We start from the raw sequence: 16,481 nt of genomic DNA on the forward strand, positions 1-16,481 counted from the left end.
TCCATTAAGTAGAATCTACACACTGTAGCAGTATGCGAATTGTCACAATACATTAAACCCGAATTTTTTCCTTGAATAATGCAAAAGTGGGTTTTAATTCCCAAAATATGCCCAAAAATAAAAAAAATTCCCTGCGTACCGTCCACGTAGGACGGCACGCGAGAAACTAGTTTTTTTTTTTGTTTTTGCCCAGGTAAACCGCTACTCTAAATAGCGGTTTATACACATAAACCGCTATCTCAAGTAGCGGTTTATAAATATATACTACAAGAAAATACGTATCAACGACGGCTAAAAGCCATCGCTAATGACAAAAAACAGTCGCTGAAATCACCGACGGCTAAAAGCCGTCGCTAATGACAAACAACAGTCGCTGAAATCACCGACGGCTTTAAGCCGTCGCTAATGACAAAAAACAGTCGTCGTTGTTGTAGGAGTAGCGTTTATCATAATAAACCGCTACTTGAAGTAGCGGTTTATAAAAAAAAAATTCAGTAAACCGTTACTTCAAGTAGCGGTTTTGTTGGAAGTAGAAAAAAAAAAATTCTCGCTTGCTGTCCTACGTGGACGGTATGCAGGGAATTTTTTTATTTTTGGACATATTTTGGGAATTAAAACCCACTTTTGCATTATTTAAGGAAAAATATCATATAAAAATAATATTTCTTTCATTTCAACATAGGTGATATAGTTTGACTTTTGTACTATCCACGCACTCTCCTTTATCGTGTTTTGTGATTTTTACATATGGAAGAAATAGCCATGTAGGATCTTATTAGATTTAGTCTCGATATATAAATTCAAAATATAATTTTTTTTTATATTTTTTACATGTAGGAAACTAAATATAGTTAAATATATGTATTGACAAGTGTGTCGAATAAGTGCTTGAGTATTTTGAAAAAGCAAAGTATGTAACAAAAAGTAAAAGAACTCAACATAAAATTAGAAGAATATTGTGCTTTTGGAAGAGCTAAACGAACATTAGCAAGAAGAAAAATAAACACTAACATACATAATGTATATAAAAGAACATTATAGGTAAGCATTCCTTTTTCACTTTCAAAGTACTTTCAATATTAGTATATTACATAAAAAATTTCAAAGAGGTGAGATTATTCTTAAGAGAATGCACAATCATGCATTAAGTAGTAGTGTACGTACAATAATTGAATTTGAAGCAAATAAAACTAAACCACTCCATGTGAAATGACGATGTACAAGATAACAAGAAGATATGTTTTGATATATTGCTTTGAATAAATCTTTTAAAAAAACATGACATTTAATTGTAGACGAATATTTCATTACATTGTTATAGTATATTTTTATTACTCTATGATTCTATTTTTTTCCCTCTCGAATACTCGTGATAAGATGAACTTCCTCTGGGTTGCCTTTGCACAGAGACACTCACCCAGAGGCTCAACACGCCCCAAATACCCCCTTCCCTCAATATTATTGAAATTTTTGCTTCCACCAAGATATGAAGCGTGGTCTCCCATATAAGAGATAACAAGTCATACCATTGGACTCAAAAATACTTGGTATTTCGCTATGATTCTATGAGAGCTGATAAGTGATAAACAAACATGGAAGGGAAATGTATTCCAACTTTTATGGGTTGGGTACTTGGGTTGGACGTGTGTGGATTAATTTGCAAACAAGCGGGTCCCACAACTGGAATTTGGACGATCCATATTGTATGGAGAAACCAACAAACTGCTGCGTTGATCACATGGCTATTAAATTATCATTGACTCCTGGCTTCCAGAAAAAGTCAACATCCAACAAAGCTGACATATACAATTATATACCTTACATCTTATAATATAGTGTTTGTTTTCTTTTTATACGTCTTCAAGACGTACTTTTGATGTTCGATCTCCAATTTTGTATTTGATATATATATAAAAAAAAATATTATGAAAGCACACATTGAGGAACCTAACAAGAGCCAACATGATTAGATAAGTATATTTTTTGTATATATTAATGAGAATATTCAGTCAAATATTTTAAAATTTAACCTGAAGAAAAATAAACGAGCATTATATTATGAGACGGAGGGAATATATACAAATATCAACTATCAAGTAAACTCTAGCCTACAAATTATAGATGATAGTTTAGTATTTTTGACATCATTTTTTACATAAGAGATTATTGAATTGGGAGTCATCCACTCATCCCTTGTAAATGGGATCTCCAATCCCCCACCTCCTTATAAGGGATTTCAATTTGCCTATCAAAAAAAAATAAACTTTGATCTACTATTAAAGATTTAATTGATTTCATAACTATATCGGATCAAACCCTTAAAATACTATTTAGGGGCCATGTTTCTCTTACAATTCGCCATCTGAATATGCCGGTAAGAATTATGAACCGTGAATTCAGTAGAGTCCTCCTCCCAAAAGATATTGATAGAGCATAAATATCAAGACTGCTTTGCACAAATTGACTTTAGGATATACTCAAAGGCAGATTTAGGATTTTAAATTTGGGGGTCCTAACTAAATCAATCAAATAGACAAAGATCATAGTTTAATTTACAAATGAGGAGTTGAGTTTTAATGATAACAAAACTAAACTTTTATAATATTCGAGTCATCGATTAGAGATACCTTCATTATATTTATATTTCAATATTATCTCCACTTTTAGTATAAATTGACTTCAACACTCATCAACAAACACAACTTTTACCTTTAATATTATGAATAATCTGATCTGTACCTAGAGTTTATAAGAAGTCCATATAAATTTCCTAAATGATGAATAGAGACAAGTCCAAAATCTTACATAATAGTTGGTTTTTTTTAAAAAAAAACGAAAGGAGAATTCATTATATTACAAAAATGAAAAAAAGGATAAATTAGAGGTAAAACTAGGAGAGAGATGGATACTATTCAAAATAACGAATTCCAAAATAGAAAATAGAAATGCTGAAATAGAAAACATAAAGAAGCAAAAAGTTTAAAGTTTGAAAAAAAAAAAAAGAGAAAATGTTTAGAGTTTAAAAAAAGAAAAGAAGGAAAAAGTTTTAAAAAGAAAAGAGGAGCAAGAACTGTTACTAAAGAAATTCGATCCGCCCTCAAAACTACCACGTGATATAGAGTTTGCTTGAAGGTTGACGACTAGAGCAATGTGCCCATTTGGAGTCCACTCATGGTACATCCGGGTGTACCATGCTCATGGTACACCCAGGGGAATTTTCGTAGTTAATTGAAAGTTAAGGGGCATGCTGGTAATTTTGGGGAAATAATTGTTCTTTCTCCCTCTTCCTTCCAAAGCTTAGAAACAGAAAAAAATGGAGGAACCAACACAACCTTGCGGATCATTCATGGCGGTTTTGACTCAAACATCTGAATTAGAGTTGCAATTTTTTTATTAAAAGTAATAAATTGTATTAACGATGATTCAGAAACTAATTTCGCTCATTTTTGCAAATCAACAATGGCGGATTCAACTCATTCGTGCGAATCATTAATGGCGGAATCAATTCAAACATGCGAATGAACAACAGAATTGCAAATTTCTTCATTCAGTGAAATACTTACTGTTGACATGCAATCAGAAATAATCGGGTAAATTTTGCCCTAAATATCTAATTAGTGATGCAATTTTAATTTTTCCCTGAACAGAAGATGAAGACATCAATGGTGAACTCAGAATATTGCCATATTTTCCTGTAGATAACATAAACATCTAATACCTTTTTTGATTTTTTTTATTCTTTTTGGAATTTACTTGTTATGTTTAGGAATTTGATAAATTAATCTTACAGTGATTCAAAATACTGTAAATGAACATGAAGAATTTTGCTCAAGTGTTGAGTTGAATGACAATAGATGTCAGTTACTAGTTGCAAAATTCATTATCCAAAATTACTGTTCATTAACACAAAATGAGCTAGTTTATATGTTCATTTATTAAAATGTGCATTGTGTTTCTTATTCTGTTTTTGAACTTGATAAATGAATATTACAATGATTCAAAATAATGTAAATGAGCAAGAAGAGTTTTGCTCAATTGTTGCTTTGAATAAATATGTGTCAGTCCTTGTTGCAAAATTGATTCTCCAAAATCATTGTTCATTAGCACAAAATGAACAAGTTTATATGTTCATTTGTCAAAATGTGCATTGTTATTTGATGATTTGATCATTATCTTTTTAAAATATTTGCTCATTATCTTAAAATGAGCATATTTTATTTTGCTCATATGTGCACAAAAATATTATTCTTTGCTCAGATATAACAACTAAAGAAATTAAATTAAAATGAACAAAGAGCTTGAAAATGAGCATCAAAAGGAGCTTGCAAGAAGCTGAAACCAAGCAAAAATGGCAGTTAAAGATTGTCAGAGAGGAAAAATGAAGAAGAGAGAGACATAGTGACACAGGAGGGAGAAATCAGACAAATTTTATATTCATTTGAAACATGATGACCTGGGCTGAAAAGTTTGGCTGGGTGTACACCTTAAGTTGCAATAAATTACGAAAATATCCCTGGGTGTACCATGAGCATGGTACACCCAGGTCTACTATAAAGATTCTCGCCCATTTGTGTGAAATATCAACATCAAAATTTTTTTTAACAGTTTTGCTGCTTGATGTTTAAGAGAAATCAAAAACTTAATTTTTTCCAAGATCCCTAATAGATCCGCCTCTTCATATACATCCTTTTACTCATAATCTCTTATTTACTTTTTATTTGGCTTATACTAATCCCTTCTCCATATAATGATTTGAACACGTGTTGAGACGCTAATTTTTAATAGATAAGTTTACTAAAGTAAATTTAACATGAGTTAGTAAAATATAATTTATTAAAAAAATAGTGGAGGCTAGCTAAAAGTAGTATTAGAAAAAAAATATTAACATCGGGATCATATTGAAAAAACAAGTATTCAAGTTGATGGGACAAGCAACAAACGAAAATGGTTCAGATAAATCCTGGAGAATGGAAGTATATGTTACGTAATTTATATCCTTTTTAAGTATATTCCAAAATATCCTAAGTAGAAACTTAAATATTTTTTTTAAGGAAGTACGAACTTAAATATGACCCTTATATTCGATTAACCAAACTCTTTTGTATGGAGCATGGACCAAGCACCAAGGATGGGAGAAGCACATTTGTTATATTAGTGCTATTACTCTAAAAAAAACTTTGCCCTTAGTGCCAAACTAATGTCTTCCATTAGTTATACTATCAGTATTCTTTTAAATGCAATATTTGATTATTAATCTATACAAATATATTAAAAGGCATGCGAAAACAAGAAACTGCATCACGTGGCGCTTTCTTTATGGAGTTTTAGTTCATATGATCTATGTACAATAAAAAAAAATCAAGAAATTGCAGAGTATAGGGTTTGATCTCGAGACCTCAAGTACATATACTAAAATTTTAACCACTAGGCTAAGTTGTATTTAGTGTTACTATCATAAAGTATTATATTAATAAACGAATATTTTTCTTACCCGAGACATAGCTCGGACCTAATAACTAGTATATGCACCAGCCTCGAGTTTAGCATTATGAAGCCTTACACCATGTTCTTATGCGAGCATTGTATTTAACTATCAATATTCTTTTAAATGCAATATTTGATTATTGATTCATCTATCAAAAATGCAAATGTTATATTTTTTTTTTAAAAAAAATATTTGTATCCAACTATGAATTAAGGTTGTTGATATCTTAATTGTCGTTTCTACATTAGTATCCATATTGTGTTTCACGAGGACCAATAATTTCCATGTCATTCTTTGAATCTTTCCCTGTCACCAACTCACCATCATGACCATCTCCCTCTACCTTAAATCTCATCTTCTCTTAGGTGTCTATTCCATATAACACATTATGTACTTTCTCCGCTCTAAATTAATGCAACACTTGTTTTTTTAATTAATGCAAGATTAGTATAAATGAGAAAAAAATATGCCAATATAGAGGACCATTTACACCGAAGTATTCGTCTCTCTCCTAACTTTAACATAAATATTAACTCAATATCTTACAACCAGCTTTTTCCTAAATTTCCGCGTCATATACAAGTGTTGCATTTTTTATGAAGCTAAGGTACTATGTAACTAGCTCGGTTGTTCTCCACTTCACATAGTTTCCTTGAGCTAGCTAGAAGTTACGGCTTACAAGTGTCCTACTCCAATTGATGACTAGCTCTTATGTCAACTTGTTCTATATCAATCAGGCATGAGTCTGCTCAACATCAATCAATCGACTAACTTCGATGTTATCTTTGAAAAAGAGAAAGATCGCTCGCGCAACATATTGATCGAGGATGTAAACAAGTTGTGACAAAAGCTAATTTTGGATCAGAGAAAGTAGTAATATTTTATAATTATCATTGAATTTTACTCGTAATTGAAAAGATAAAAAACTTCGATATCATTTCTTGATTTTGTAGGAATTTTATAGTCAAGATCTGATCTAAAAACATAAAACATAGAGCAGTCCAACGAGGTAGGAGAGGGTCCTAAAACAATTCGAGATCACTCTCATAATTTGCCAAAATTCCTGGATCACATGTGACATGTCCCTTCATCAGATGGATATGTGAACAAATTAATGAATTATAATTTATACAGACAATAGTGAGTTGCAATAATATGGCCTAGCACATAAATTAGTTTATCTTTGAATATCATTATCAATTATCATGTAAGAGTATCTCGTAAGAGTAAGAGATCCTAGAAGTCAACATTAATAAGCCCGCATATGTGACATGCAATTCAAGTACATATCACAAATGAAGCTCGATTGTTAGAGAACGATTGATACAGACTGGACAATGATTTTATATTTAGGATAAAATATCCATCGATTGTGTATTTGCAAGCAATAAGAACGCGGAATTTACAATGATAAAAAGAACATATAAGAAAATGACAAGATGACATTAGACTCATGTCATTTTTATTGGAGAATGTGTCATTATGTACGTGTGATATATTGTTATACAATAATATAAGTTATGGTGTAACATGCTACACCTAAGAATTCAGATGCATTGTATCATTAGTTAGCTACATTTAACAATATTAATTTATCACAATAATACGTTTTATATCTCTATTATATAAGTGAAGGGGGAGGTCGTGTGGTGTTCTCCTATTAATTGACTATATTACCCTTACTTTTCTAATAAAATCAATTTTGTTTGAATTTTTAAGATAATAATGCATAATCAATCAATCAAAATATTTGCCATTTTTAAAAATTACAATTAAAATAACTTTAAATTTTATGTTAAAAAAAAGAAAGACTAAAAAAGTTTACAATAAAAACAAAGATAACATATTCATTTAAGAATATCAAAATCTTCTATCAAAAGGGAAAATTGCCAAAACAAAAAAGAATCAACGATATACTTCCACAACGTTATACACAGAAGACCATAATTGCAGATCAATTAACCTATCTGAACTTATTTTTGTTGAAAGTAACTTCAAATAAGTTGAATAAAACATGACCTTTATTGAAAAAACTGTCAACTTAAACTATTATAATTAATTGTCGCTGCATGTAATGTATGCATGTAAAACTAGGTACTCGACATTAGGAAATATAACAATAAAAAAATTATCGTCGCACGCATCGCGTGCTTCAAAAGCTAGTAATTAACTAATATAACAATTCATTAGTCCATTCTTGAGTAATCTATAGTCATTAAAATGACGTGATTGGGGGATTGTTAAAAAAAATGTTAGGTAATGATAAATTAAAAAAGTAAAATAAAGGGGAGAATGTGAATATGTGATTGACCAAAATTGATGGCAACATTTGGGATTTATTAGTCATACGTAGAATATGAGTTGGTCACGAGTGATCACATGAATGAAAGAGAAAAGTGGTAATATGCTAATCAATGACCAAATGTTTTGAGCAACCAATGTGTAATGTCATTCTATGGGCATGTATGCTCTAGATGCTAGTGTCTAGCGATGGACACAAACATAACTCTTCATGAACAACAGTTTGGAATATGTTCGAACTCGTTTCATTTGTTATGCGCCAAGCTTCAGCCTAAACTATACTCCCTGTGTTTTAAATTATAAGGCATTTTCGCTAAAAGTTTTTGTTTCAAAATGTAAGGCATTTTACATTATCAATGTAAAATTAAATGCAATTTTATACTATCAAGATAATATTATAGGTTATTTTCTATTATCGTTACAATATTTATTGTCAATTCTTATTATCTATGCAAATCTAACTAAAACTAACTAAATTCTTAATATGCGTAAACGGTTTACATGCCTTATAATTTGAAACGTAGGGAGTAGTTGGAACATTAATCGAGCCAAAGACTCGAATTTCATGGTGTTCGACTCGAAAGCTCATGAGCTCATTAATACAAGTAATAAAATTAATTTTTTATGAGATTCTTATATAATTGTTATACCAACGCCTAAATGATTAGTTTAATGATTAAGATATGGGGATTTTCAAACAACTTGTCCAAGTGAAACACTAAGTAATATAAAGCCAATTAACAACAACATTAAAATTTATTGTTGGCTAGATCTGATCAAATCAGCCCGGTCCGATTTTTTGGCCCGCAGGCGGACCCGATCCGATTTTTTTTGCTTTGGACAAGCTAAAAATGACTTTTTAGTCTATTTTTTGGCCCGGTTCCATTTTGGCCGAAAGTAGCGGGCTTTGGGCACAAAATTTTGGCTCAGTCCGACCCGATCAATGGACAATTTTTTTAGGCCCAGCCCGTGATCACCTCTATTGTTGGCACATATTTTAACTAGTCAAATTTGAAACTTGAATTATTCTTATCAAATCATGCTTAAGTCTGTTTTTTAAATTCAAGATGAATTCGAGCTTGGATTCGAGTTCAGGCTCGTAATCAAACCCAAGCCGAGTCATATTAGAGTTTGGCTCATGGCCAGCCCTATAGCTATGAAAAATGGAGAGGGGAGTTGACAAAGGTTCACTAATCATTCTGCTACTATAAGTTTGTTACAACCCACAAACTCAAAAAAATAAGTGAAGAAAACAGGGTTACATATAATCTCACTTACAGAATGTTTAGCAACTAACTACAAGTATACAATAACAAGAGTTTATACATGAAGTTATTTGACAAAAAAATTACAGCAAATTAACAATCTTTTATGCTGATCACTGGACCTTTTTCCCGTTGGTAGTAGTCTTAGGAGCTTGTCTTGGCAACCAACCGTTTGAGTCTCTTAGGGGACTCAAACGGGGATAATTTGGTCATTTTATGCGTTGGAAGATTTTACGCGCGTGTGGCTGACATTTACTTGGTACCAATGCTAGGTTATAATGGTACCATTCTCCGAAAATATTGACTTGGTACCAGTCCTGATAACAATTTGATACCAATGTCAGGTTATAATGGTACCATTGTGTTTTATTTTAGGTGTTTGAGTCTTTTTTGGACTCAAACCGTTGGTTACCAAGCCTTTCTCGTAGTCTTAGGGTGGCGAAGTGTCCCAAATAGCCAGTCCATTAAGATGGTATAGTTACCATAATTATGATGACCTGATGTATGGTGAATGGTATGATAATCAGAACCCAAAATAGGCCAAACTTTTGCATCACTTCTGTCATGTATCATGATTCCCCATACTGCTTCAAATAGGAAAAGTGCCAAGAATGTAGTGAAATGGAGAGGCACAAATAGTAGTACTATACCATAAGGGATTTCTTGTAACGCTCCGTCAAATGGATGCCCCGACCAACCTAATATATGTATAGAATCATGCGACATCTTGTTATATTCATTCTAATTGTTTTAGTATATCAATTTTCGTAAAATTATACATTCTAATAGTATGTAATTAAAGATATTAACATTTAAATATGAGTCTTGAAAATGTGGAAAAACAAACATATTAAGTAAAATTACACAAAGGGAGTACTCGGTATGGGTACGTTTTTCAAATCATCATCATCTTATATGTGAACTTAATAATATTTTCTAATTTTATTTGGTTATATCAAAAAACAAATATTGAAGTTTCAGGATCGTTCATCAATGGTGAACTTAGCTTCACATTTGAAATCAATATTGCAGTTTCAAAATAAGCAAACATTTATGCTCATTTGAGAGAGTGATAAAAAAAAGTTTGCTCATTAACGCAAAAGACATTAGAGGTGGGCATGGGCCAGGGTAGCACGCGGCCCGGCACGAGCCCCTCGAGACTCGGCCCGGCCCGTTGTTCACTATGTGAGACGTGGAACTGTCACGGTCAAGAAATTTCATTTCAGACCCGCACCAACATGAGCCCGCCTAGATGGCCCGCGGGCCGAACACTCATTTCCTTTGTTTTTTAGCCTAAAACGGTCAAAAATACAAAAAAACAACATAAAACTCGAGCCAGTCCCGCGGGAGGCACAAGTTTGGCCAGTGGACAATATCTGGAAATTTCAAGACTGGCCCGGCACTCATGGACCCGGGCCCGCCATTTCCCCAAGCCCACGGGCCGCGTCTGTGAACAGACCCGACCCATGCCCAAGACTAGCAAAAATGTTTGCTCATTTTCTCAAATAAGTAGCTAGAAGTATTCGTCCATTTTAAAAAGTTAATGCGTATGGGCGAATGAGCAGAATTGATTGAGTAAAATTTTGCTCATTAGAGAATTTCAAATGAATAATAATTGAAAAAAGTTAATCTTTAATGTACTATCAGCATACTTGGGTGTACTATAAATCCCCCCCGAGAAAGGCTTGGTAACCAACGGTTTGAGTCCAAAAAAGATTCAAACACCCAAAATAAAACACAATGGTACCATTATAACCTGACATTGGTATCAAATTGTTATCAGGACTGGTACCAAGGTATCAATATTTTCGGAGAATGGTACCATTATAACCTAGCATTGGTACTAAGTAAATGTCAGCCACACGCACGTGAAATCTTCCAACGCATAAAATGACCAAATTACCCCCGTTTGAGTCCCCTAAAAGACTCAAACGGTTGGTTGTCAAGACAAGCTCCCCCAATCCTGATAACAATGGATACCAATACCAGGTTATAATGGTACCAATGTGAGTGTTTGAGTCTTTTTTGGACTCAAACAGTTGGTTACCAAGGCTTTCTGCCTTGGTAACCAACTGTTTGAGTCGAGTTTGTCTAGGCAACCAACCGTTTGAGTCTTTTAGGAGACTCAAACAGGGGCAATTTGGTCATTTTAAGCTTTGAAAATTTCACTCGCGTGTTGTTTGGTACCAATGCTAGGTTAGATTGGTACATTGTCCGAAAATTTTGATACCAAAGTAAGGTTGCTTGGTACCAATCCTGATAACAATGTGATACCAATACCAGGTTATAATGGTACCAATGTGAGTGTTTGAGTCTTTTTTGGACTCAAACAGTTGGTTACCAAGGCTTTCTCCCACCAAACTAACTTCAACAATATATAAAGCTCGTGTTTTCCCTTTACTAGCTACTATAGCCTTTGTAATATTTGTAGAAACTTGGAAGACGAGATACAAACAGGAGGAGAATATGGCCACCGAAGGAACTACTAATATTTACTGATTCATTTCATCTTAAATTATAGTACACCTGTACACCAATACTACTAAATAAATGCTTTACTTAACAAACAAAACTTCGATGCCACCACCTATTTTAGTTCATTAAATAAATAAACTCACTAACTACTACTTATTACTTCCTCCGTTTCTAAATAAGTGCAACACTTCTTGTTTTCACGTTTGCCAATGCATTATTTTAACCATTAATATCTTCAATTATCAATAAGTAAAAATTATAAAAAGTTGATATTAAAAAAATTCACATTCAGACGAATCTAACAAGATCCCACATGACTATGTTTTTCCTAAAATGTAAATCACCAAAGCTAATTAAAGTTTAAACTGTGAATAGTAAACACTATGCAAATGTTGCACTTATTTAGAAACGGAGGAAGTATATTACATTATTCTAGGTTACTTAATTATCACTATCACATGTTGCTAATCACTCCTAACTAATTTGCTTACTACTCCCTCCGTCTCAAAATATAGTTCTCATTTTCATTTTAGGTGTCTCAAAATATAGTTCCCATTTCCATATTTAGTTCCACATTTTTCCGTAATTTGTCTAGAAAAATCATGTCCCATCATTTATTTTCTTTTTGAAATTTGTTTTTTCCTTTGTTTATTCAACCAAAATGTTACAATTAATGCTCTTTCACCAATTATTCTCCACTCTCTCTCTTAAAATCATCTTTTCCCATACACCATTTATTTAAATAAACAAAAAATCTTTACTATCCCTCTTAAATTCTACTTACATAAATTACCGTGAAAAAAGGAAAATGGGAACTATATTTTGGGACGGAGGGAGTACTATTCTTACAACTCCATCCGTCCCATAATATAATGTTTGTTTCTTTTTTATACAGTTTTCAAGACGTAACTTTAACTTTTAATATTTCAATTTCGTATTAATAAAAAATATTAAAATTTGATATATGAAACTACAAATTGAAACGAATATACTATTAAAGATCATAGAAACACACAAAAAAAAAAATTAATGAATATACGAACTATTAATATTTGAGATGAGAGTAATTAAAAGTTAATAGAGTTAAGTTACCTGCAAAAGGAGAAAGCATGATCTCCTTACTATAATGATGATGAGGTGCATGAATATACTTGTAAATTGGCTTGATTTCATGCATTAATCTATGAGCCCAATAAATCCCAAATTCCACCAGAATAAGATAGATTAGTGTATAAAACACATAAGATGACCAACTCATTACACTAATATGGGGGTAACATTTAGTCCAACCATTTTCAGCCATCCATTCAAACACTGTTGAAAACAATGTGCTTATTGGAATCGATGCCAGAGCTCCTTTTGCTTGTGATATCATAACTCTTCTTGAAGGCATGGTTTCTACAATATCATCCAAATTGTATGAATTATATTTTTCAATAAAACTAAATTTTGCTAAAACTCATTTACATAACCAAATTTCCCATTTTTTAGACTAGAAATATTTAGTTTTTGTGGCATTTAACCAGGAACAAACATATATATATATATATATAACAAAAAAAAGTGAATCGCCAACAAGTTCAACAAGCTCATGACATAGCTCAGATGTGTGCTAGAACTTGTTTGGAATTCACGACTTGTATCCCTTAGTTTATGTAAACAATTGTATTCTTTTTGTTTAATTTCGTCACTTGATTTTTCATGATTTTCATATTCTTCAACGTAATTAAACCTTTGCCTATTTTTTTTTAGAAAGAGTTGACCATTATTATTCTTAATTAGCATGAGAGAGATGACAAATTGACAAGCAAGTGGTAAAACCGTTACTACCAAGCAAAGCTTTTTTTTTATGTAGTACTACAAGTTTGCATCTCACTTTATCTCAAGGTTGTGGGATCATATCTCAAGGCACCATATTTGTTAAGTTGGATCAGGTTGATTTATACTAACCGATCAGATAGAAATAAAGAAGTGGCAATACGTATGTATTACTTTTACAACATATAAGTGGTCATGGGACGTGGATTACTGGATTATATACTTTTCACCCTCCCTCTTTATCCGGATTCCGGACATTCACCCTAGTGACCAATTACCAAAAAAAAAAAAGACGTACCCTTAGAGGCATCAGAAGCATAGCGTTTCCAAAAGTTGAGGCAGAGGAAGGCAACTAATGGATAGAGCACAAAAGCACAAAGAGTTGTTCGAAGCCAAGAGCATAAAAAGTGAGGCAACAAGGAAAATAACTGCTTTGGTAGCACAATCTGATTATACAAACTTGTTTCCTCCAAGAACAATTTTGAATACTCCATTTTGTTGCTTACTTTTCGTTGACTTGCATCGAAGTAGAACTATTTTCTTTGATTTTGACCTTTTTTCCTTCTTTTGTGTGTGTGTGTGGAGTATTTCTAGCTTGTTTGTGCTACTTAAATACAGGTATTGACGCATATATTTTGATCAACTAGTGGAAATTCTTGGGGATTTTATGAGTACATCCAATATTATTTTACCACCTAAAAAAAGCATGGTTATTTGCTACGTAATATGTGGATCTAGCGCGGGGCCCGGATCCCCTGCTCTCTACACCGCATTGCAATTGAAAACAATAGACTTTTGTAGTTTGTATGTGAGATTTTGTGAGTTACTCTTATTACCCACATGGCCACCTCAATCCCCATAAGTATGAGTTCATTAATCATATACATTTAGGTGTATCGAGTAAATAGTATATTTAAGACTAGTTTTTATTCATTTGAAACTCTCCTTTTTATACATTTTGCTCATGTGGATGATTTCAGATGAGAAATGAGCAAAAAAATTAGCATTGGATTTACTATGCTTATGGTACAGTCGGGTGTGATAAACTTTTTGGTATAAATACATTCTTTGAGTTAACTTAACTTGAAATAATAATAAAAATTCAACATATTTTAACTTTGGACTCATCTGCCAGGGTAATTAGGCCATATTATTTTGAGTTAAATTAAACTGAATGAAACCAAACTAAACTGAAACTGAAATGAAGTGTACCGAACTAAATTGAACTTAATGATGATGATAATGACAACGATAACTATGACGAAAACGATGGCAATGGCAATGCCAATGATAGTAACAGTACAAAATAATAACAATAATAATAATTATTATTATAATTATAATAATAATAATTATTATTATTTCTGTCTAAAAACTGAGGATTGCTGAAGTGTGTTGAGTAGGGGTGAGCCCTAACAACGTTCGCTTGAATTGATCGTCCATACGCCGGAAACCTAAAAGACAAGGTTAGAATACCCCGGGATTGTTCCGGAATTCCCCCCCCCCCCCGACACTCAAGTCAGTTGAGGTAGAGAGATATGCTCTACTTAGTTAGGTGAGAATTCAATACATGTTCATTGATAAGATTGTTGATATTTGTAGCATTGCGAATTTTCAAATAGGCAACATTGACGGGATGGACTTTTTTTTGAGGGAACGGATCAAGTTGTTTTTTTTTGGTATCAAATCTTTCTCGTTAGTACCAATATATTTGATATCAAATTTACTATTACTTGATACCAAAATCTAACTTCGATAACAACTTGATTTTAGTTTAATACTACTAAATTGACTATTTAGCATGTGAAATTAAAGACTCCAAGAATTGAAATAATTAGTAGGTTGCAGATTGCTACTATGACTCATTGAGTATTATTTGTACGCTTATAGAAGTTTTAAGCGTCGTCTGTCGTGGTCTCGTGGACGATATATATAGTATATGTTCTTCAGACACCGTTGCAGGCTGCTATTGCTATAATAATGCTGATTTTGCTTTCAAGTGTCAGAGACTGATAATTTTGATAAATGATAATTCATCCTTTACCCATCCAGATAATATATATATATATATATATATATATATATATATATATATAGGGGTAGGATCCGCTGAAAACAGCTCTTAGTCTGAAAATGAAAACAAGGGTAACTTTTACCACTTTTAGGATAACTTTATATACTTTAGGGGTAACTTTTGCCTGTTTTAGGGTAACTTCATTATATTAAGGATAACTTTATATATTTCAAGGGCAACTTTATACTTCCTCCGTTTCTTTTTAAGTGACACATTTGCATAGTGTTTACTATTCACAGTTTAAACTTTAATTAGCTTTGGTGATTTACATTTTAGGAAAAACATAGTCATGTGGGATCTTGTTAGATTCGTTTGAATGTGAATTTTTTTAATATCAACTTTTTATAATTTTTACTTATTAATAATTGAAGATATTAATGGTTAAAATAATGCATTGGCAAACGTGAAAACAAGAAATGTGTCACTTAAAAAGAAACGGAGGAAGTATATGATAAGGGTAACTTTTAGTACGTTTAGGGTAACTTTGAGTATTATAAGGATAACTTTGAGTATTATAAGGATAACTTTTAACTAATAGTATTACTATAACTTCTAAGTCTTAATATTTTCCTCACCTTCTTCTTCAACTTTCATCTTCTTCAACCTTCTCTTTCTTTCTCAACTATCATAATAAAAAATCTGGACAATTCCAAAACAACCCCATTTCTGGAACATTCTCAAATCTTCACACGCACAAACACAAAAACAAACTAACTAAATTATGGCTTCAGATTGAGGGAAAAAAACAAATGGAGTTTTCCAAATTAATGCTAAGATTGAACATGCATTTTATTCAACAAATAGAATAGATCTTTAACTTCAAATTCTCACTCGTTGCTTGCGGCTTACCCTCACCAGTAGCAAAATTAATTACCTGAAATAGAAATAAATTTGTCAAAGATTTTAATGTAGGTAAAGATAAATTTGAGTGGAAAAAGAAGAAAAGCGATCGAGGTCAAAGAAAAAAAAAGTGAAAGACGCCATGTTTGCTAGACTCTATGTTTGCTTCAATATCTTCAACAAGAAGTGAAGTCAGACATTAGAATTAAAGAGAGAAAAAAAT

General features: G+C 32.3%; 1 protein-coding gene across 1 annotated transcript; it reads right to left on the reverse strand.

The window, feature by feature from the left end:
* Positions 1–9,459: 9,459 nt before the first annotated feature.
* On the reverse strand, positions 9,460–14,134 carry LOC104888098 (delta(7)-sterol-C5(6)-desaturase). Its single transcript, XM_048640633.2, has 4 exons — positions 13,643–14,134; positions 12,619–12,924; positions 9,702–9,749; positions 9,460–9,548 (listed from the first exon to the last, which is right to left on the reverse strand). Exons 1-4 carry the CDS (start codon positions 13,836–13,838, stop codon positions 9,460–9,462), a joined length of 639 nt encoding a protein of 212 aa, XP_048496590.2. The 5' UTR covers positions 13,839–14,134.
* Between the last annotated feature and the right edge of the window lie 2,347 nt (positions 14,135–16,481).

This window comes from Beta vulgaris, chromosome 3, assembly GCF_026745355.1.
Source record: "Beta vulgaris subsp. vulgaris cultivar EL10 chromosome 3, EL10.2, whole genome shotgun sequence".
NCBI lineage: Eukaryota > Viridiplantae > Streptophyta > Magnoliopsida > Caryophyllales > Amaranthaceae > Beta > Beta vulgaris.